Genomic DNA, 22,322 nt, shown 5'->3' on the forward strand with positions numbered 1-22,322 from the left:
TCCTGTTTTAAAGGCACGTAGTTTCTGCAATGAAGCTGATATAGCATAGTAGAACACTTCAGTCATATGCATCCATGTAGTTCATTCTTGCCCAAGAAGAATCGAAAACTGTTTGTGTTGAAGAGCCTGTCGACTTTATGGATGAATGGTGCCTTTCATAAGCGACATAAATTAATTATATCAGATATGTGACTGTGTGTTCCATGAAGTAAAATGATAAGTGATTAAATAGTAAGCATGATAAGTAAACAGACTGCGTTGTTTTATGGAAAAAATCTTTGAAGTTTGTCCAACGGAATGCAAGGAACAATCGAGAACTTTTTTTGCGAACAATGCTCTATTTTACCCTTTTCACCTTTGGCGACTTTACCACCTTTGTCCTATACCGGTGAATTCCACGCCAAAACCTCCAATTAAAACTCTAGAAGTAATGCATTAAACATTTATTAAGGTTTATGTCACACTTAACTCCTCTCCGAAATCAGGGTGTGTTATTCTTAGCGGTCGTGCACTGAGAGAACTAGTTATTAAACCTAGAAAAGCCAATAACTATGTCCTGGTCGCAACTCCATGAGGTTTATTGGTACGATAACCCAGAAAAGACGATCGATTGTGCCGTCTGCAACGCACCTTCGTCTGGTCGCCACTATGGCGTATTCACATGTGAAGGGTGCAAGTGTTTCTTCAACCGAACCGTTCGTTATAAGCTGTCTTACACTTGTGAGTCTTCTGGAAATTGCCGCATCGACCGCCAAAACCGAACGCAGTGTCAACATTGTAGATTCGAGAAATGTGTTCAAGTTGGAATGAGGCGAGATGGTAAGTTTCGTTTTATTCTTGCTAGGTTAAAACACCTCGTATCCACTATCGAAAACGACTACAAATTTTCTCATTTTTGTGACATAAGCTCGGCCAATAGTTACTGAGCCGTTTTGAAATCATGTATTCTTTCCCCCGGCTATATCTCCAAACGCTGTTCACAGTAAGTTTAGTTAGCAACAGGGATGTTGAATTATCAGAACCCTTGTATGCACGGCATAAAATTTTATGTACCTACATTTCAAAAAGCTATCACATTATCACTTAAATCCTAACAGAACATAACCCATTTTATATGTATATATTGCGATACTGTCTAGTCGTCTGGCATCTTTCACCGCTTTAATCATGATAATAGCGACTAAGCTTCCCCAGACAATTCATGGATAACTACATGTAAGAGAATGTTCTATTTACTTAAACTATATGTTGTCTTAAAAGACGATCGACAAAGTTTTCATGACTCTTCATGAATTTTCAAGAAAGGGAGATTATTTATCTCCCTACTCCCCAACCAACCCGTTAAAATTAGAAAGCAATTGCGACCTAACTCTAAGTTTACAAAGAGTAGCGAGTTCAATTCAGTTTCAAAGATCTTTTTCCATTTCTTTTCCTGTCAGTGTTTGATCTTCAAAAAGACAGAATGCTAAATTTCGAATCAGTGACAATGGAAAAAATTATTTGGTTTTAAAACGTTTTGGAATTTCTGTTAGTCTCTTTTTTCCATTTTTATACCAGCAGTTAAGTATAGGGAGAGGAACTATGTCTTTCTTTTTTTTCTCCTGGCGAATAATCCGTTGCGTAGGATGATTTTCACAAATACACACGTTTTCGTTTGTTCCATAAGGGTACCCATACCGCAGCATGTCCAGTTACCTCTCCTTGAATGCTTGATTCTGTTTTGTGACGCTTGAAAACAAAATCCTATCTTCAGTGAATTTTAAACCAGCAATTTTCCCACATATACTTATATTCCTTCATGCGCATTAGCAGAACAAAGCTATTAGCCAAGAGGACTTTGACGAAATTTACAAAGACCAGCTAGATTATTAAGGTTAATTATGTCGTTCTAATTGTGCGCTTAGTAAGTATGTTCGTAAAGAAATGCAGATTGGATGTAAAATCTTTAAAAAGGTAATTTTAAGAATGTCTTCTCTGAAATATCCAGTTTTATTCAATCGCATCTCTGCCATTGAAATGGTTATCGCTTTAAGAATTCATGAATCTGTTAACTTCAGGTTTTAGCATTAATATTTAAGGAGTTCATGATATTATCTCTATTCAAAAGAGGTATTTATTTTTAACAGTCTTGGCAAAAAGATACATGTCTTTCCTATCAAATCTTGTCCAATTTCATATTCTTCTTTGAAGACAAACGCAAATGTATTTAAAAAAAAATATTTTCCTTCAATATCCAGTGCAATTCCTGAGAAGAAACGATAATTAGTATTTGGTATTTATCCTTTAAAACACAAGAACGAACAATCCTGTTTATAGCATGTCGAAAAAGAACTTAGGCTAGCAATTTGGTTAAAAAAAATTAGTAAACTGCTTTTTCAATTCCTGCAAAATTAATTCTTTGGTTTTTGTTTTTATCTCAGCCATCAGAAGAGGACGGCCCACAAAGTATTCCTACCTGTCAAGATCATCAAAATCATTTACCTCTCAGTATGACCTTATAACGCTCCTTACCCAGTTAGAAAGAGGCAGCAGAGCCTCCATAACTGCTGCTCCCAGTTCCCCAACCTTGGAATCCACTCCATGCCATAAAATATGGACCTTATTTTCTGCTGCCTTGAAGTGGACCAAGCACGTGCCTATGTTTTCAAACCTGGATATCTGTGAACAGTACGCCATGCTGAGATGTTGCTGGGGTGATCTATTTATTTTAGTCGCTGCACAATATGATCTGCAAATCGATTCTGTCGCGCTCTCTTACGAGATTGAGACATGCGCGGGAATGTGCAACGAGAGGAAGCTTCGACTGAAGCAGACGCTAGCCAGTTTTCACGAGTGCTTGTTACGCTTGCGTGGTTTAGAGGAGGCCGAATACGCATGCCTGAAAGTAATGGTGTTGTTTTCTTCAGGTTGGTATTGAAAAGGATGCGACTTTAACCCTTTAAGACCCAAATTACTTAAGACCACGTTTCTTCCCTTTCAACTTCGATGACATTTCGCCTCCCTTATGACAATATGCCACTTACCATTTTTTGGAGAGCATTTCCATTCAATTGGTGCTATTCAATCAGTCGGCGCCTTCCATCAGATCGAAATAAATAGCAATAAAGTTATTTGAAAAAATCTGAATAAAAACCACTGAATATCCACCCATCAGATAAATCACTTGTTAATTACAAACACAACTTAAGACACTAGTTATATTCAGAATTATAGTTTTCCTTTTGGTGATCATTAGCACAGCACACTCACTTTATTCTTTGTTTCGTTTCCAGATAGTGCAGAGGCTCGTTGTCTGCCCGACGCAGAAACAAGCCAAGAAGTTGTTCTGTCTGCCATGGAGCGTTATTGTAAGAATCGTTTTCCCAATGAGGCGTTCAGATTTGGAAAAATTCTCCTCAAGTTGATGGGACTTCGAGCAGTGAATGCTAATGACCTGGAATTTTTGTTCTTTTCAAAAATTCTGCATCATACATCCATTGCCGGTGTGATTAGAAACCAACTTGTCAGCGGCTTATCTCATTCTCCTGTGTCGCCCTACAAAGAGGCAGGCATGAAAAGTCATCAGTAAACATACCAACACAAAAACAATTTGGTTTTATCTAGTTGGTTGATAAACCAAACCAAACATTACCCGAACAAACTTGTAAAATAACTGAAGTTGTTAGCTGGGACAACTTCAGTTGTAACAAAGAATCTTAAGTCATCTGATCATGCATATAGTCCATCAATTTAGCTGTAAATAATCATTTCATAATCATTGTAAAACGTCAAAATTTATTTAAAATCTCATCACTGACCTCTAAACCATTCACCAAACGCAGCAGATAGCTTTCGTTGAAATAATTGCACTCAAGATTTCTATTCACAGAGTAATCTTTTGGAGCGTAAAAAACACAACTTCATGGAAATACTAGTTAATAACTTTGTTAAAACCTCTCAACCCCTTAAAGTGACTGGTATCTAATTTCTTTTTATATTATCACCCTTGAATCAAATGTATAGATCAGAAGAATAAAGGAAAAAATCACCAATTTAAGACGCTCCTGATTGTCAAACAAATTCTCCTTGTCAGTACCAAAAGTACCATGGGAAATCTAAAAAGAACAGTATAGGGAATATAATTACCAATGTTAAGTTGAAAAGGGTTACATTATATTGCCAAAGGCAGGCTTATTTTGAAGCACATGGAGAGAGGTAAGTCAAAAGTGAGGGATGAAACCGTTTAATTGTGAAAGTCTGACGTCCTTGTAGGGTGATGAATTAAAGATTAGATAAGATAGCGTTTCCTCGTACCAATATAATTATTTAAACTTTCCCTACTTTAAAATTACATCGCAGCAAAGAAGGGTTTTTAATTGTAAATAACTCAAAAGTTTCCCTAGTTTATTAGATTTGGTGGATGGGATAGGAGTATAATAATTTCAGCTTTTAATAAAGAGATAGTCAAACAGTAATTTTAGAGATAAATGTTTCGAGAAAAGTACATGGTAGACAATAAAAGAAATCAAATTCAAATGATATGTAATACAGCGTTCTTTGTCTCAACAAGGTGAAACCTGTTATCCAAGGACCTCTAGCGCCACTAACCTCGTAGGATAAGCTTAGGATACATGCATACGAGCGAGGTTAATGAATAATCCAATTTCCAAAAACAAAATGTCGAATACACTTGCGTAAAAAGCCAGCATGTAAGCAGATTGTGTATCAGTTTTAGAATGTAAACATTCAAAGGAGCTAAAGTGCTTTTCTCATGGAGAACATGAGCCATGTCCCCCTGAGTACGAGCAAGAATATCTCTTGATACAAGATATGTCTCAAAAGTGCTGTGATATTGTGTTCTCCTGCCAAAAGAAATGCTTGGTATTGAAACATGAAAGTTCCCTTTAAATTAAAAAAAATCAGAAATGTGGAGAACGAATAATTGATGACACCACAATACCCAAAACTCATTTAAAGAGTCTTGAAAGACAGAACTATATTCTCCACCGAAAAAAAAAAAAAAAAAAAGGATATAAAAAAATTAAGCTGACATCTGATGTCTTCCTAACAAGTGAGTATTTGCTTCTCTTGAAAAAGAACGACACATTTTTTACAACCTTAGCACTTTATTTCGAAACCCTCAGCTAATGTTTTGCGCATCGTAAATAAAATCCTTGAAATTTTGCATTTAAAAGAATTGTGTCAATTTGCACTTCAGTGGAGAAATTTCACCGCCAAATCTTGGAAATTTGTCTCTAAAAACACGCACTAATTTTCTCCAACCTGATAAAATCCAATTTGAAAACCCTGCGCTGACACTGTTACAAAGAAAAAAGATTTTGTTTTTTGTTTTTGTTCTATTTAGCAAATTCCCTCAGCAACATTCCTAAGGTCATACCCTAAGGTCATACGTATCTCTTTTTATGGTGTAGAGCGAAAAATGATGACTGAAAGAGAAATAAACAGTCAAATTAAGAAGGACAGGAAAGAAAATGAAATTTCAATGTCATGAAGAATCACCAATCACTTCATTACAGATACAAACGATACTTTCGATAGCAGGTTAATATTCTGAACTGTTCCTGTTCTTTGTTCCAAATCAATGCAGATAAACGAGCGGATTTATCCTGTTCTAATCTAAAAAGACCAATTTACTCCCAGCGGTAGCTGACAATGATACTTTTTTTTTTCAATTTCGTGTCATCTGCCAAGTTTTCATAATAACCTATTTAAACGAGGCGCAGATGGTTCATAGTAAGAGCGAATCACTCTTTGAATCTGAAAATGATTTTCTCGCATAGGAAAATTAATTATAGCATATTGGCCAGTTTTTTTTTTTTTTAATTGAACTTTACGTTTAACTTTTGCCACATATAGAGTGCCATTGTTCTTGATTGCTTCTCGAAATTTTGAATCGATGTTAATCAACACATCAACGAAACATTCTAATTTTGAAATGTTTGGAAGAGTCAAACCCAGAAATATTTGTATAAGGCTGACAGCGTTAACATAGTCTCTACAGTTCGTTGTAGTAGCCTCTGAAAACAGAGAAAGCTGAGAAAACATAAACTGAGAGTCCCGTTTGACATTTCTTTTCATATACTCCTCTGTAAGCTGTCAGTCAAGGAAGAATAATTAAGACTTTGATGTTCATCGATTGAAATGGCTGATACGAACACAGACTCTGGGACTTCCAGTCACAAAATTGTTGAAAACTCTAACAAGGATGTCTACATGATCTTTGGTGTTATCTTTATTGTTATGGGACTTCTTGCTTCTCTGGGAAACACTGTTATCCTTTACGTTGTCAAAAGGGATCCTCTGAAGTGCCTTAATAAACCGACAAACGTCTTCAACATCGCATTAACTATAACACACGTCTTGGTGGGAATGATAGTGTCACCGTTTACTGGCATTTTAAGTATTCTCCGAGGACATAACCCTGAAAACCCTCTTCCTTCGGCGGTGATCCATCTGGAGGCTTTCATGCAAGATTTCATTATTGGAACTGCCACATTGTGTTTATGTGCCATATCAACTGAACGATGTACAGCCGTACTCCACCCACACTTAAACAAAAGGTGGTTTACACTACAGCGAGCAAAAATCGTTAGCGTTACAGCAGCGGTTACTTGTTTCGGGTTTTGCTCGCTGCTGTTCCTCGACATATCGAAAACGTTGTTCTACATGATCTACCTCCACGTATTTATTATCCTCCCAGTCTGTGGAATCCTCATATCGTGCACGGCAAGGCTGAGAAATTTTAAGAAGCAAGCCCGTGTCTCGGTTATCAATAGTGGGTTACCAGTCGCTCAGATATTTGCCAGCGAATCAAGAAAGAGAAATTCTCAGATGGTTTACAAATTGTTGGTGACTTTATTCAGTGTTTTGCTACCAGTTTTATTGTCCTTGTTTCTGTTTTACGCCGTGAAGTTTATGGAAGTAACGTGTGATGATTGTATCACGAAGCGATGGTTCATAGTTTTAAATAGTACGAGTTTAGTTTGGTTATTTTTGAGTAGCGTTTTCAACCCTGTTTTAATCCTGAGGCGTATAGCTGAATACTCTCGGTCAATTAGACACATTCTCAGGCAGATCCGGTAACTAATTAAAAGGAAGCATATTCTTTCACTATTTAAGGAAATGTTTCATAAAATACTTTAACTCCGTGTAAATATGTACTAGAGCTGTAACACTCACACAAGCCTAAAACAAAATTTAAATTAACGTCGGTTAGCAAAAAGAGAACACAAAAACTTCAAAGCGTGTCATTATTGTGCAGCCTTTAATGACTGCACATTATGGGAATATTCCAAATCGATTTAATGATAAACAACGTGTAAAAGTCCTACAATGGTGTTATCGGATGAAGTCCTTTATGAAATATTAACTTGCTTATATTCACAACTATTCAACGTTCATGTATCTGTTATTTCGTGAAAATAGCGAATGGGAATCGGTTAACCCGCATGATCCGTTTTAATAAGTTCGTAATCAAGAAATGAAAGGAACCGCATCAGGAGGGTTCCCATTTATACAATTTTATACAAGATGAATCATTACTAAGTTTGAATTTAAATCCTGGGTCAGTGATCATCACCTCTTGAAGAACCGGCCCCTTGGCTGCGTTCATTGAATGAATTGCAGGCGTAGACTTGATCATTGTTTCCTTCCTGGGTTTCTTTTAGTTCATCATCAGTTCAAATGAGTCTTGACATTTGAAGAAATGTTTGTACCGACTAAAATTTCATTTGTATTTCTTTTCAAATGATTTATTGAACATCTTTCTTTTGTTTGAAATCAGAGTAGAGTACATGCAAACGACTCTGAGTTGGAGCTTAAGGGTCTTATCACGAAAATAAATGGGGGAAAAAAATAAAACTTTGGGAAGAACACAAGCAAGACAATTTGATATTCCTTATTGATTGTTCTTCTTATTACGATGGATGTGTTTTGTTGGGACTCTCGCTCCTTGTTGTTCCAACTCGTTCCCGGGGCTCTCTCACCCTTCCACAGGGTGGAAAAGAGTGGATCCTGGAAACAAGGATTTAGAAAAAGGACTGGGCGAGTGGAATGCTAAAATCTTGGTATTTTTAAAAGCATTTTCAAGCAAGGGGGAAAAAAATGCCAAGTATACTTTATAAACCCCGTATAAGGGTCATGCACTGCTATGTAATGTGTTTATTAAGTAAATTTCAAGCGATTGACTTTAAGATGCCTCGTTAGCGCAGTAGGCAGCGCGTCAGTCTCATAATCATGTGCGAAATCTGAAGGTCGTGAGTTCGATCCTCACACGGGGCACAAATTTTTTTTTCCTAAATCGCTTTCTACTACTGCAACTTCATGGAAAAAATAAAAATAAAATTTCGTTTATTACACTTATTGTTCACATAGTTTTTCTCTTGACGAGGAAAGCTCGCGTATTTTTTCTCAAATAATAACATCTCGATCTGTTCGATTCTCGGTTCGATTATGAAAGCCACCCGTAGTACGTGCGTAGAAGTTCTCCACAAATCTCAAGCAAAAACTTGATTCACTAGTTTATTTATTTTTTTACCTTTTTTTATCTCTGCATTATTATCTAGTTGCCAATGGTGATATCAGGGCAAACTTTCGGGAATGTAAACATTTCGACAAAAAAAAAAAAACTGACTCCTCTTGATTAGTAATTTCCAACATGATTTGTTGGGGGATTGTTTCTCGTATGGAGTGAATTTCCATTTGCCACAGCTGTCCCAAGTTCACAAAAGAAGACGTAGATTCACTTTATACTAACTTTTATATAATTTTCTTTTTTCTCAACACAGACTCGATACAAAATCCGACAGCTTCTCAGCGGGCTATTGGGCGAAGTGAATTATCCTACCGATGAGCCTATTCAAACAGTTTTCGAAAGAGAGTTAATATTCAGCACCTGCTTTGAAATTTTATTAAAAATTGGTGAGCTCATGACTGTTTGCCAGTATAATCAATTAATGGCAATTTTTCAATGCAACTTTCAAATAAAAATGTGAATTGTACTATCCTCTGTTAATACAAGGCCTACAGCTATCAAATAACATCTAGATATAAAGTATAAATCATCGACATAGAAAAACCGTCCAGCCTAATACCGATGATTTGTCCTGGAAATCAGCCGATCTATTAATTTCTTCGCGAGACACGCTGTATTTATTTATTTATGTGAACTTTGAATATCATCGTCTTAATGAGTCAAAACACTTCGCTCCGTTCAGTGTTTCAATTATGGAAGATAAAGTATTCTCCAATATTCCTGAAAATTTACGCATCGGTGTATGTTCTACAGTAGGAGCTCTCTACTTAGCTGCATCGGTTTTCACAATCATGATCAATGGCCTGTTCTTGTTTGTTATATACAGAGATCCACTTAAGTGTTTTAGGCGACCATTTGCGGTATTAATCACTGGACTAGCTATTACTGATTTTACCGTAGGAGCTATTGGTGACACCACCTCTGCTAAGAATGAGTTTTACTGTGTTAAAAACCAAGACAGCCAGAACTCGTTTGACTACGTTATGGATTACTTCATCGATAACTCTGCTACAGTGCTTGTGGTTGCTTTGTCTGTTGACAGACTTACTGCGGTTGCCTTCCCATTTTTTTATCGCGGCTCTGTAAAGAACTTCCATTCTATCATCATGGTCATCTCAATTTGGCTCTACTGTTTGGTTTTCAGTTTACTTCAGCTCACTGACATTCCGGAGGAAATCTATGACTCTATAGATGTGCATCTTCACGTAACATTTGCACTCTCTTCTACTGCGGCAGTAAACTGTGTTATTTACTTAATCATCCGAAAGAGAAGAAAGCTTTTTCCTGGAGAAGAGATTCCAGGACGGAAAGCCGAACAACATCGCCGAAATTTGCAACGCGAAAAGGAGTTTGCCCTCACAACTTTCCTGATTCTTTTAGTTTTGGTTCTGACACAGATTCCATACCTTGTTTTGACAAAAATTGAGTCAAACTGTGAAAGCTGCCTCGAGAGTTCGTGGTTTTTTGTGACACATAAGTTTTCAGATTTCCTGTTGTGTGTGAGTTCTATTGCGAACCCGTTTCTTTACGGATGGAGAGTGAAACAATTTCGGAATTCATTCATGACAATTTTTTGCAGATCTAGACTTCATCAAAATGACATGGAAATGTCGCAAACTGCGGCGCAGGAGAACGAAGGAACAAGGGAGTCTCACACATGATAAAACCGAAATGATAATTTCAGTTAATTTCTTAATTAATTCATTTGTTTTTACTTAATTCACTCTTTTAATCAATCTGTGTTCGAGTGTAATCCACTAACAAACGTGCTTAGTTGTGTTGTGTTAAAAGATAGCGTGCTTGAAGATATCATAATTTTTCAAATTTACTAACTTAAAGTTGTATCAAAGTCGGAGCTTAAATTAAACCGGAGAACTTAAAAAATTGATGTCTTAGTTATTGTTTACAGTGTAAAATAAGACAACTGCTCCTACTGGGCGCTTTGAATTTTTTCTACATCTAGTTGTTGAAGCCCTAGGACCTCGACCCCTAGATTCTTTCGCAATCTTCCTGACTCTGAACCGCGTGACGGCTAAATCATGTTTTCTTCTTCTTCTTCTTGAATTTAAATAAATTAAAGTTGGCTTCATAAGTAGGACTTGAGACTTCGCCAAACTGTCAGTCATGTCGCTTGTGTACACTACTTGCTAATCGTGAAAATGAAAGGGTAACAATAGTTCTTTGCGTAAGTTGTGACTTCTTTCCGTAAAAGATACTTCCTTTGTGTCGGATGAGAATTGAGAAGTTCTTCCGAATGAAGAAGAGTCAGACAAAGGCAGCTCACTCTCTAAGTGTCAAATAAAGTGTTTCCATGAGTAGTATTAAAGGTTGTTATCACCCCCTCGCATCGCTCAGCGATTTCACTTCAACACATCGTATTTTGGTTTGGACTGGCGGGCCGTTTAGATACAATTGTTATGAAGAAAATTTATGCCGCGTGTAATTAGTGTTTATGTCAATCATGACCAAATGTGGTTATTTGGCTGTATCAATTCAAGTTTCTTATTCATCTTTAAATAAGGTGAAAAAGAAAATTTCTACCAGTAATTACTTACATATGGGTTCTTGCTTTCCTGGAGAAGTGGCAAACGAGTGGATAGATAATGCAATCATTCGACGAGTCCAAGTGCTGCCGCTCGTTGATCATCTCCAAGTGCAATATGGCCTAAAAAGTTGGCTTGTGACGATTATTTCAACTTTAGACAGGAACTTCCATGTAATTACGGTTTTTTCCGTCTCATTTTTTAGGACAAGTGGTGTCCTCGTGCACGACTTTCATAGCAGCCATAATTGAAACCGATTGAAACCATGAAGAACACTCGCGCGCTCCGCGGAAATGGCGGGAAATAGAAAGAGCCCTAACTGGGAGGGGGAGGGTTTTTCTCAGCAAAAGTATTCGGAGGGCTAGATTTCGGCAAACGGTCGAAATAGGATAGGAAAATACAAGATAATAGTGTTTGAAGTTTTTTCACTGCTATTGCCTCAGGCTTAAATTAAAACTACTCTCGAAAAAGCTCGATGAAATCGAACAACTCCATCCCAATCCTTTCTCGATCCCTATACCGCAACGCGCAGCATGGCGGGAAAATACAAAACGCGCATGTTTTCGCATCGTAATGTTTTGGTATCTGTTGAGATCACCAACATTTCCATCACAAAAGATATTCCACTCGCCTTTCTACAGCTATGTCGTTTGAAGGGTTCGCAAGAGACGTCTTTGAAAGTTGGAGCGATGTTGGTGTGGTTTACACAAGAAACAAATACGGCCGAGTAGTTTCACCACCTGGCTTTTCGATAGGCTGCAAGAACAGTAATTCCTTCAAAAATAATGTCCCCAAAGGTACTGGCTTTTCATTTTTTTATTTTTGTCAATGGCAATGATTTTCTTTATTTTTGTATTCAATAATGTATACTGTACTCGACATTTACCGTACGTTTGCGTTTACACAAGGTGATCTCCTCGAGCAGTTATTTGGCAATATTTCATGAAATCTTGGGTGGAACGTTGGAGAAAAATATTCGACTCTTTGACTTCCAAGATTTCATTAGTAATTATTCTCACTGTCTGATATGCAATGCTTAAAATGTTAGTTCGGATAATTTGCTATTGCATTATGTAATAATCAACTAATTTTATAGTTTTGGTTTTTCGCACACCTGTCTGCTTGATATTGTATTCGTACAGTAATGAGAAATTCGGTCTTAGAAGTAAAAGGGTCAACAGATAATGTATCTTTTCACCGGTTTCATCATTGCCATAGTTATGTTGATTCTTACAAAAGAAAATAAATTATTGGTAGACAAAATGGCGTGATCTGAAAGCAAATTTAAGATTTTTCAAATAATTTCTCTCCTGAAGTTCACCCTTTCACTGAAAAGATGTAGCTTTTGATACTCCCCCCGCCATGCGACATATTTTTGGCAATGTCGGTTCCGAAGAGAATGTGGTCTTCAATCAAACAAGAACTTGTAGCTTATATTTTGTAATAATTCTCATTACTCATCTATTTGACTACATAATGAAATTTTGAAGAGAAATCAATATTTTGGCAAGAGAGGGAAAAATATAATCTGTTACATGATAAGCTGAATTGTACATGCATTTTTATTGCCTCTTACTTACGAGTTGTAGGAGGTCAAATGCACAGATGGTGATATCATATTAAAAATTTTGCTTTACTATCATATGAAACAAATAGATTTTATTTTACATGGGTCTGTGCTATCACTATAATAGATCACAGAAGACATCAAATGTGGTTAAAATATCAGTGACACACTTGGTTATGCATCTTGTGCCATTTTTTTGTTTGTATCACATGTTGATGTCATCTGTGATCTATTACAGAACAGATGAATAGCAACATGGAATCTTTAATTTTCTTAAACTGAAACAGAAGAAACTGTGATAATTTCTCAGTATCTAGATAATAAATGGATTTAATGCTCTTTGCTGTTGTGCTTCTATATTCTCCATGGTGGTGTATCCACCATCACATCACCTACAGGAAAATTACCTGTATAAGACAAGTTTGTTTGAACAATTTTAATTCCTTCTTTTTTTCATTTTTTGTCATTCACAGGAGCAAATTGTTCATTTATCATTGATAACAACATCCAAAATCCTCAATCCTTGTTTCTTATTTGCTTGGATTTTGTTGCCAAAAACATATGTATGGTGGAATCATTAGAAGGGTTTCCAGACATTGTTGGGGAACAACTTTTCCAAAAAGTCCAAGAGAATGATGGATTTGGATCAGATCCCAGGAATATGAGGATATTTTGTGAAGCGTATGGTGAATTGGTGTTATCAAAGCTGTCACTTAGTTCAGCACATGTCTTTACAAGTAACTATTTGGAATATCTTCAACTGTTTGTATGCCTGACAGAGCTTGATGTCAGTCATTGTCGTCTTGGAGATACACATGAGCTGTTATCATATGTTGCTCATTTACACAAGTAAGTACATTGTATTGCAGTACCAAATTCTCTTTATTAATTTGCAACTACAGCTGTTATAATTATTTATCAGCCTGAAGGGAGAATTACTAACTAGATCTTGGGATAGCATGCATATCAGCATAATGGCAAGCCAGTGGTCAGCGGTTTCTTGGTATAGGCTACAGCTACCATCTTTGATTTTAACAGTAGCAGAAGGCTGGGTAAAACATGAAATTTGTAGCAAGGGGGTGAACAATAGTCAAAAGGAAAGAGAGTGGAGAGTTTAGGAAAATTGGGGGTGCTTTGCTTTATAACAATCTTCTCAGGCAGGCATCTTCTCGCCTTATCCTTTAAAGTCCTGTCTGCACAATTTGTGACAGGACTTTGAGGTAGTTTGGAAAAAAAATTGTCATTACAAAAGTCTCAACAATGTGAAAGTGGATGTTTTTTATATCATAAATTTTGTACTGTTTTCAGCTGAATATAACCGCTTCCCTCCAGTTTCTTCAAATGGTGTTTTGGATAATTTGTGTGTAATTGGAATGATCAAGTTTTCTTAGAGTATAAATTTTAATTAAATTTCTAAAAATCTTCATGTGTTATGACACAAAAGTTATACATGCAATCATGATAGATTTATACTTTTACTGGTAATTATTGATTGATTTTTTTCACCCAGCTTGAAAAGCCTTAGTCTCAAAGATAACTGTCTCTCTGATGCTGGTGTGAGACACTTTACCTTACCTTGGCGCTTTTTCAAAAGTGGACTTGGAAAGCTTTCAGTGTTGGATTTATCCTTGAATCCAAATATAACAGATGAAAGTGTGAAGCACATAGCCAAGTTGCATTCCTTGAGTGCTTTAAATCTGTCAGGTACAAGAATATCATTTGGTGAGGGAGTTCCGCAGCTAATGAAAGACATAACCCTGTGTCTAGCACTAGATGTAAGTGGTCATACGGTTTATGTGGTAGTGAAGTTTTAAGAGCAATTTTGAATTGAATGTTGATACTAGTCTAGAATTGCTGTGGTGATCATTTACTTTGCTATGTGATTGGTTCAGAAAACTTGCATCACTAGTTTCAAAATTAAAACCAATTGCAACTTTGTCACTCACACTTTCCAACTTTTTAAGCAGTTTTTCTGTTTTCTACTTTGTTTTTTTTTTGGCTCCTATTATAATATTCCTTTCTTCTGGCTGTTTTGAATTCTTTGGTTTTGTTTTTAGTAATGATAATAATAATAATTTATTGACTTGTATTGTGCAATTATCAATATGAATTTTTCAATTATGCATTACAATGTTAAAAATTCAACTATGTCAGTCTAGATATTAAAGCTTAAAATTAAAATGTTGACTAAGAAGATGTAGAAACATGTAGGACACACAATTGAAATGTATTGTGCTGCGATATTCTTCCCAGTTTCTGTAGCATGTATCATGGCACCTAGCAACAACCTCATACTGGACTCGATGTTGAGAGGTGTAATTTTGAAATCTAGCAAGATCATTATGATATGTTTTTGGGCAAGACACTGAAACCTCATAGTGCCTGTCTCTGAGTGGGGGTATAAATGGTTGGCCAAAAATTGTAAATGAGGGAAGCCTGGCAAAATGCAGGTGGGGGGTTATTGTAACCTGCAAACAAAAAATTTTCTAATCAAGCAAGGATGATAATACTCCTTATCACCTCATGCCTCATGCTCATGCTAATCAAGCAAGGATGATAATACTCCTTATCACCTCATGCTACAAAGACCAGGATAAACTCTGGCCAGATGGGTGACCTGGTTTGATTGTTGAAGTTACCTTTACCTTTTACCTTCACTGTAGTAACTTAACTTTCCTTGACAGCTGTGAGAGTGAGGTGTCTTCCCCAAAAGCAAAACACAATGACCATGGGACCATTTCTTGAAGGACCCAACTAAACAGGCCTGTAAAGGTGTTCTGTTTTCATTCAAGATGAGGGTTTCAAATTTTTCAAAATTATTCAATAAACTCTCAGTTAAAGAAACAAAAAGGAGCTGTTGGGTGCCAGAACTTGCTTTTTCATTCCTTTATTAATGGTTTTAAAATATGAATTTGGGCCTGTTAAGTTATTGGGACTTTTGAGGAAGGCTGGCTGAAACCTTTACTTCCCCATCCTGAGTCCACCACCCCAGCCACATGATCACTGTCATATGGATCAGATGATTCTGATAAACTCTCTCAAAACAAATTCCCAGAGCATCATTGTTTTTATTATTATTAAGGCATATTGTTCTGTCTCCTGTCAACAACAGCTTGAAGAGTTCAAGCAGGAGAAAGCCTTTACAGTTACTAAAGGATGGGCTGTTGAGGTGATAAGTGATTGGAAAGAAAAATCTAAAGTCTGCCCTGCAGATGTAACAATAGATACACAGCTTAACAGGAAAACCACCAAGTTCTACAAATCCTCACATCATCACTTGGTCTGTAGGTCTACACCCAAGAACAAGTCCACAAGTGAACTCCCAAAAATTATGCTGTGTGCAAAAGAAAACAGGATGCCTTGTTGTAGACCTTCACCAATTCAGAAAATGGCAACAATACCTGGACAATATGGCAAGAACAATTCTGCTAGAAATGGGCAACCCAAAAAGAGGTTAAAAACAAGAGGAACAGCTTTTTCATCATCTGTTACGACTGAAGAATGTTTAGAAGATGGTGTCCTTAACAATTATTTGAAATGTGAAAAACAGTGGAAGCCTGTAAAGAGGAAGTGTTCTCTTCTAGAATCGTTAGATCTTGTGTCATAGGTAAGTGAACAAAGAAGTACTGATAGTTATAAGAATATTAGTTGTAGATGTCTTTGTTTTGTGCTTTGTTCTTAGTTAATGGTATTAGTATTATAGCACTTCTTAGTTTTTTGTTTGTTTGTTTGTTTGTTCTTTTTTTACAGTATAAAAAGCTTATTTTGTATTTCATAGTTTAAGCCTTGCTTAAAGGGAGACTTTGTACAACAATAATTGTGAACTTTTTTTTTTAACAAAGTATTGGTTGATTGCTCTCTTTTGGTGAGGGTTGTAGGCAATGAAAAGATAGTAAAGCCGTGTTGTCCTTTTCAGGTAGTAATTAAGTGGTAAAATGTACTGTCTGTAGTACTTCTCATTAGCACCTTAATAACTCAGATTTCTTGAAAATTCAATTGGCAAAAGGGTTATTCTACCAACTGGCTTAAAATAGGAGAGAACGCTGATTTCTTGGGAGGTGGGGAAGGGGGTTAGGAATGTGTAGACAAGAAAAGAGTAGTGAAGTAAGTGAAAAAAGTCTTGTAAGTAGGTTTTTAAGTTGTCTTTTGCACACCTGTAGTTTGCTAAAGAGTCCTGCAGTGCACCAAATTACAAAAACCTAAGTTGAAATTTTGTTCTGTACCACATGTTTTAAGTAAAGGTAATAAATAACACATGACAACTTGCACACAATATTGTTAAAATCTTTTTTTCTTTTATTAAAAAGTTAAATCCTGCTATTGACATTGCGCATGTTCTCTTACATGGATCTTGAAAAGAAGTATAACAAAACTATACTATGATAGCTGCAAAGTGCATGGTTTCTTTGATGACTGAGAGAAACATAGAAACAATAAGTGGATGTTACAAAACTATGGCAAAATATTGGCTTACATGTGTGGTTAACTGTATGTGCATCGACAAAATACATTTGAGAAAGTGTGATCTGTTAAGAGATATTTACAGTCTGCAACTGCATACTCCATACTAAAATCCCTTCTATCAAGGGAACTAAAAAGAATGCCTAAAAAAAGGATTGTAGTGGTAGTCTTTAATGGGTTGGCCAGAAAGTGAAATGAGTTTTAATCAGTCTAGTGCTAGTGTTGATTGTAAAGTGAAACCTATGAAGCTATTTTCATTCTGAATTCTTTTTATCTAAAGGTATCATCGGTTGAGTTTGTTCCATATGCTCTTTTACTTAATCCACACTATGAGAAATTATCTTCCAACATCAGATTGCTATTGTTGTTTGGAAAAAAATCAGGACTAATTTCATCTAATTTGGCTACAAATCAGAGTAAACAATTGCCTACAATTCAAAATTTGTTGGTTGGGAAATAACTTGATTTTAAAAACTTCTAGGGCTATTCTACAATCTGTGATTATTCTATTTTCCCAAGGCCTAAAGTAAATTACAATAAATTATTAAATGATTCTCTTCAAGATGCACAAAACTACTAGTGATATTTCTAATTGTGACTGTACAAGATTTCCAAAACTATCCATTTATCTGTCTGAGTATTGGGTGCTTGCATGCCCATAAGGGTTTAATTAATGTTATTTACCCCCAATTCACACATTTCATTGTGGCAATGTCTAAAAGAATATCCTGTACCTTCCAGAGTAACATATTAATCAAAATATAAGACTCTGATTTTCTTTCCTTGACTTAATTTTTACTGTTCACAATCTGGCTATATGGAGGAACAACTTTCAAAAAATAAATTGACTTTGTAAACTTGTACATAGTTGACCTACAAGTTTTTTCAGGGCTAACTTAACTCAACTGTCAAGTTGTACACATTGCATTGTACAAATGATTTTCAGTCTACAAAAGTGGATTTCTTTTGATAAACTCATTCTCCAAGAAACCTTTTACTCTTTTCTTTGTAATAAACTGATTTTTCATCAGTGAAGCTGATGTATTATTAACTTTTTTGTACATCATATATGTACCTTATAAAATGAAGTTGTTTTTGTAGTAAAATAGCTTTCTTCTCCGACCTATGATATCTCAAGTATTTCATGTATAATATCCTTTTATACTGAGTTTCCTGGTCAATAGTTCTTCTAAACCAGATTCTTGCAAAGTTACTTCATCAGGAAGTATCCTGGAAGGAAGTGTTACTCCCTTGAAGAAAAAAAAAGCTGCTTCATAGCCTTACTTAAAGTTAATTGATGTTTCCCCAAAACATCTCAGACTTGTAATTTTACTCTTGGCTATGAATAGGCACTTGATAATGGCTTTAGTGTGTCTTCAAATGTTGGTATCTCCATGCTACTTAACATTTGAGTGAAACGAAGTGCTCCAGGTTCTTCCTCTGGTGTTGGTGTGCTTGCTCTAGCAACAGGTTGCAATGGTGGTGGAGTATACTGCCCATAAACACTTTCTGCTGCATACCAAGCTCGCTGAGCATCCAGGTGTGCTTGAGCAAAACCACTTTCAAGTGCCATTTTTTTCTCAGTTGTCTGACGCAATGTATCCAATGTTTTCTGCCTCTTTCTGGCCTGAAATTCATCCACATAGCCAAAATCTGGTAAAGGTCTTGTCACTCCAGCACAGAGGAGATCTCTTTTTGATGATCGGTTTCCTCTTGGTTTCTGTTTAGACTACAGAGAAAAAAAGAAAGTGTTAAACAAAACCTTTAAATCCTGAACTTTCTTTTATCTTCAGCTGTTTCTGTCAATGTCACAAGTTTGTTTTCTCTCAGATATTTTTAACCCTCCACAATCTCTTGACCCTTTAACTCTCAACATCTGATTGTTAATTCTCCCTTCTATAGGTGCTACACATTTCCTTGTAAATTAGTTATGAGAACTTGGTGCTGGATCAAGATAGCAGCTTCTACCTTATAAGTTTGAATATTCTCAATACCTGTTTGTTGAATAATGTATAGATATTACAGGGAGAAGTTTCATGTCAATCACCTTTGGGAGTTAAAAGGTTAACTGACTAGTTTTGTTGTTCACAGGAGGCTTATGATAACTACTGCATGAAGACAGCTGTATTTTTTTTTTTAACTCTGATTCTGGAGTAGCTTTATTAGTTAATATCTCCTAGCATTCTTCAACCCAAACATGAAAGTATGAAAGATTATTAAGATCATGCCACAACTGCAGAATGTGTGTGCCACCAGGTACTGTAAACTTAAGTCTCACCTTTCCATTTGAGTTCTGTTGAGGCATCTTTCCATTAGCATGTTGTTTGAAGTGTTTTCTTAGTGAGCTAGGGTCTGTGTATCTCTTGGGGCAGCCTGGTACTTGACAGGCATATGGCTTCTACAAAAACAAAAAGAAAGAAATGATTTTATCAGTAATTCTCCTCATTGTCTGTCATACAATTCCTATGATGTTAGTTTTGAGCATTTTGGTGTTGGATCAACTATGGATCCCCTAATTGATATTTATCTTTATTATTCTTACCACTTTTCTGCTTGATATTGTATTGATATTGTAAAAGAAATTGTCTCTTGTTGGAGACAAAGGGTTAATGAAGTAGTTTAACCCTTTATGCCTAACATCAGTTTACATATTCTCCTTACTGTTCTCTATACATTTCCTAAGGTGCTGACATGGAGAATTTATTTAACAGGCAAGAGCTTTTTTAGTTGGTGATCATTTCCTTTATTCTCATGACCTTAATGTGTGATTGCAGGGTGATATTGTAAGGAGAAATTAGATGCTAGTCACCCTTAGGGGTCAAAGGTTTAAACGGTGTTTTTCCTTTTTCTAATTACCTTTCCAGGTACTATTCATTATGCTGATGAAAAACCTTTTTACCCCATAGAAGTGCATGCTAATTTTTCCCTGGGAGGTCACAAGGACATAATGATCTTAATAATCCATCTTATGAAGCATTTCACTCTTTGTTTCATGATTGCTTTTGCTATACTTCAATATTGTTTCTGATTAAAGTGATTTCAGACTAGCTTTATTTGAATTTCTTTTGTTTATATGGGACATGGTAATGTATTTGAAACAAAAAAGACAACAAATCATTTTGACCTAAAATTCATTTTAAACAGCAAAATTACTATTTTCAGCACTTAACATTTGACTGAAACTATAAGTCCCAAGATCTGATAAGTTATTCTCTCCTTCTATCACTACACATTTCCTTTTAAATAAGTTAGGAGAGTTTGATATTATCTGAAGATAACAATCAGTAGCAGATGAATATTTGTATTCTCATCATATGCTTGCTTAATAATGTGCCAAACCTGTGAGGAGAGGTTATGTGTTATGGTTAGGGAGACAAGGAGAAAACTGTTTAATGCTTACCGTATCTTGATGTGTTCTTTGATGTTTAGCCCGATCAGATGAGTTTGAGAATGCTTTAGGACAGCCTAGGTGTTGGCAAAGGTATGGTTTTTCACCAGTATGTGATCGCATGTGAATCTTCAGATTTTCAAGCCTGGAAAATGCTTTATTACATCCTGGAAACTGAAAGAAAGAAAAAAAATGATAAGTCAATTGCAATACAGCATGATCTCAAATGATAAGGGAAATTGCAATTCTATGTAAGACAATTGCAAATTGTGGACAGCTTATCAAAATTAATTTTGGCACTCTCACTTCAGATGAGCACAATGAATATAAGAGTCAGTTTTGAGACACTTGTGCAATAACTTTTAAGATATTTGTTAAAACTTTTGGATAAGTCTCTTTGAGTTACATCACAAATGTGAGCAGAACTGTAAACTTCCTGTTTTTTTTGTCAGTGGCTTTAGAATAAAACAAATAAACAATTTACAGAATCAATTAAATTCACCAAATTCTTGCATTGAAAGTTTTTTTCAAGGCAGAATTTTTTTGCAGTGGTACCTTAATATATTTATGAGTCATTTCCCATTATTTAAACCTAAAAAAATGTTTCCAATAAGGGATTACTCTTCTTCATAATGTAGACTTCCCAATTTATTTGGACTCAAGTGGGTCCTAAGTAACACAAGTTATTAAAAGACATGACAAAGTTACACGGTGCTATATTTGAACTTGCTTGTTGTTTAATTGAACTTGGAAACCTTTTTTATGCAGACAATAACCATGACCTCTAAAAAAAATTTACTTAGTCTGTCTTACTGGAGTAAAAATACTGTTGTTTGCAATCTGATACTGTCTTGCACAAGTATTGACACCTGTCAACTTATTGCAGTTTTTTTTTTGTTTTTTTTTGGGAACTTCTAAGCTACATTTTTAGCATAGCATTCAATATTGTTGATAGGGTGTAGAACATAATTGTTGGACAATATTTTTCAAAATGTTTCCTTCCTCTGACTTTTTTAGGCTTTAAGTTTACCGAATTGACAGGTCACTCTGATAAAACCACAGATGTGACTCTAGTCTACCCCGAGTTAAAAATAATGACTTTTAACTCAGCTCTCTGTCTATAATAACTGTATATAAATTTCATTTTTTCACTTTGCTAGTAATCCTCTGAACATAATTTTTATTTGATGGAACAAAGATTTGTTGTTGTTTTTCTTGAATATAAATGGTAGTGAAGGAAAGAAAAATTATTTACTTCTCCTATGTCAACTTTTAACCGTGTCGAGCGGACTGTTAAATGAACAAGATATTTAAAAAATTTCAGAGGCAAAAATATTTTATTGAAGGATGATCTACAAATTTATCGCAAGCTCATGCACACCTGTCTAACTTTAAAATATATAGCAAATTTTTATATTTAGCACATTTTTTAAGAAATCCAATCAGTAATTTTTTGGACAGCTGGAGCTTTTTCTCAAAAGAAGGAGATGAAAAATCGTTTAACTCCATTGGAGAATTTGTGACTAAAATTATTATCTATTTTTCTTGGTTTTCAGGTAAATTTGATCAAGGAAATAAATTGTATTGTGTAAATAACATTGAAACAATAGAGCTTTTCTTTTTAATTTTGAGACTCGTGACAGTAATAAATGATAGTATATTACATGTGCTTACTGGTGCCCGCTTATGTACTTTTACATACAGATTTTCATTACTGAAATAGCATTTGTATAGAAACGTACTCTTTTGAATTTCTACCGACAGGAAGGCTATTGTCACAGAACTACACTGCGCAGAGCCACTGGTTAATAATTGCAGCAATCAAATTTG

General features: G+C 35.6%; 5 protein-coding genes, 1 long non-coding RNA gene and 1 other non-coding gene across 17 annotated transcripts in view; 5 read left to right on the plus strand and 2 right to left on the minus strand.

The window, feature by feature from the left end:
- Window positions 1–535: 535 nt before the first annotated feature.
- Window positions 536–4,039, plus strand: LOC113682939 (nuclear receptor subfamily 2 group F member 5). Its single transcript, XM_027200127.2, has 3 exons — window positions 536–819; window positions 2,421–2,906; window positions 3,273–4,039. Exons 1-3 carry the CDS (start codon window positions 552–554, stop codon window positions 3,566–3,568), a joined length of 1,050 nt encoding a protein of 349 aa, XP_027055928.1. The 5' UTR covers window positions 536–551; the 3' UTR covers window positions 3,569–4,039.
- Window positions 2,096–11,506, minus strand: LOC149037044 (uncharacterized). Its single transcript, XR_016181040.1, has 4 exons — window positions 11,089–11,506; window positions 4,029–4,094; window positions 3,250–3,534; window positions 2,096–2,878 (listed from the first exon to the last, which is right to left on the minus strand). It is a non-coding gene; the product is annotated as an uncharacterized LOC149037044 (long non-coding RNA).
- Window positions 4,310–7,387, plus strand: LOC113682954 (uncharacterized). Its single transcript, XM_027200149.2, has one exon. It carries the CDS (start codon window positions 6,142–6,144, stop codon window positions 7,081–7,083), a length of 942 nt encoding a protein of 313 aa, XP_027055950.2. The 5' UTR covers window positions 4,310–6,141; the 3' UTR covers window positions 7,084–7,387.
- Window positions 8,196–8,280, plus strand: Trnam-cau (transfer RNA methionine (anticodon CAU)). Its single transcript is given in 2 exon segments — window positions 8,196–8,232; window positions 8,245–8,280. It is a non-coding gene; the product is annotated as a tRNA-Met (tRNA).
- On the plus strand, window positions 9,037–10,452 carry LOC113682940 (uncharacterized). Its single transcript, XM_027200128.2, has one exon. The coding sequence runs from the start codon at window positions 9,226–9,228 to the stop codon at window positions 10,192–10,194; it is 969 nt and encodes a 322-aa protein (XP_027055929.2). The 5' UTR covers window positions 9,037–9,225; the 3' UTR covers window positions 10,195–10,452.
- Window positions 11,507–11,621: 115 nt separating the features above from the next.
- On the plus strand, window positions 11,622–22,176 carry LOC113682952 (leucine-rich repeat-containing protein 42). 2 transcript variants are annotated; one of them, XM_089187089.1, is made up of 5 exons: window positions 11,622–11,873; window positions 13,117–13,492; window positions 14,154–14,418; window positions 15,756–16,250; window positions 22,049–22,176. In XM_089187089.1, exons 1-4 carry the CDS (start codon window positions 11,720–11,722, stop codon window positions 16,248–16,250), a joined length of 1,290 nt encoding a protein of 429 aa, XP_089043215.1. In that variant the 5' UTR covers window positions 11,622–11,719; the 3' UTR covers window positions 22,049–22,176. The 2 variants fall into 2 exon arrangements, with proteins under 2 accessions (XP_089043215.1, XP_027055948.2); XM_027200147.2 differs by lacking the exon at window positions 22,049–22,176 and having other exon boundaries at window positions 15,756–16,477.
- LOC113682951 (uncharacterized) overlaps window positions 16,919–22,322 on the minus strand; it is a 31,424-nt gene continuing 26,020 nt past the window's right edge. For all 10 annotated transcript variants that reach the window (XM_089187085.1, XM_089187082.1, XM_089187083.1 and 7 more), the window contains 3 exons: window positions 20,505–20,666; window positions 19,383–19,502; window positions 16,919–18,833 (listed from right to left, as the gene is read on the minus strand). In XM_089187085.1, the coding sequence (XP_089043211.1) occupies window positions 18,444–18,833; window positions 19,383–19,502; window positions 20,505–20,666 (672 nt within the window). In that variant the 3' untranslated portion in view covers window positions 16,919–18,443. The remainder of the gene's footprint in view (window positions 18,834–19,382; window positions 19,503–20,504; window positions 20,667–22,322) is intronic.

The sequence above is a fragment of the Pocillopora damicornis genome, chromosome 11, assembly GCF_964200805.1.
Source record: "Pocillopora damicornis chromosome 11, jaPocDami1.2, whole genome shotgun sequence".
NCBI classification, from domain to species: Eukaryota; Metazoa; Cnidaria; class Anthozoa; order Scleractinia; family Pocilloporidae; genus Pocillopora; species Pocillopora damicornis.

Bases quoted from the DNA above. Each gene is read 5' to 3' on its own strand.
- LOC113682939 (XM_027200127.2), top strand. From the start codon at position 552: ATGTCCTGGTCGCAACTCCATGAGGTTTATTGGTACGATAACCCAGAA. The intron at 820-2,420 runs GTAAGTTTCGTT...TTTTTATCTCAG, and splicing joins AGTTGGAATGAGGCGAGATG to CCATCAGAAGAGGACGGCCC. The intron at 2,907-3,272 runs GTTGGTATTGAA...TTTCGTTTCCAG, and splicing joins AATGGTGTTGTTTTCTTCAG to ATAGTGCAGAGGCTCGTTGT.
- LOC113682954 (XM_027200149.2), top strand. From the start codon at position 6,142: ATGGCTGATACGAACACAGACTCTGGGACTTCCAGTCACAAAATTGTT.
- LOC113682940 (XM_027200128.2), top strand. From the start codon at position 9,226: ATGGAAGATAAAGTATTCTCCAATATTCCTGAAAATTTACGCATCGGT.
- LOC113682952 (XM_089187089.1), top strand. From the start codon at position 11,720: ATGTCGTTTGAAGGGTTCGCAAGAGACGTCTTTGAAAGTTGGAGCGAT. The intron at 11,874-13,116 runs GTACTGGCTTTT...TGTCATTCACAG, and splicing joins CAAAAATAATGTCCCCAAAG to GAGCAAATTGTTCATTTATC. The intron at 14,419-15,755 runs GTAAGTGGTCAT...TGTCAACAACAG, and splicing joins CCCTGTGTCTAGCACTAGAT to CTTGAAGAGTTCAAGCAGGA.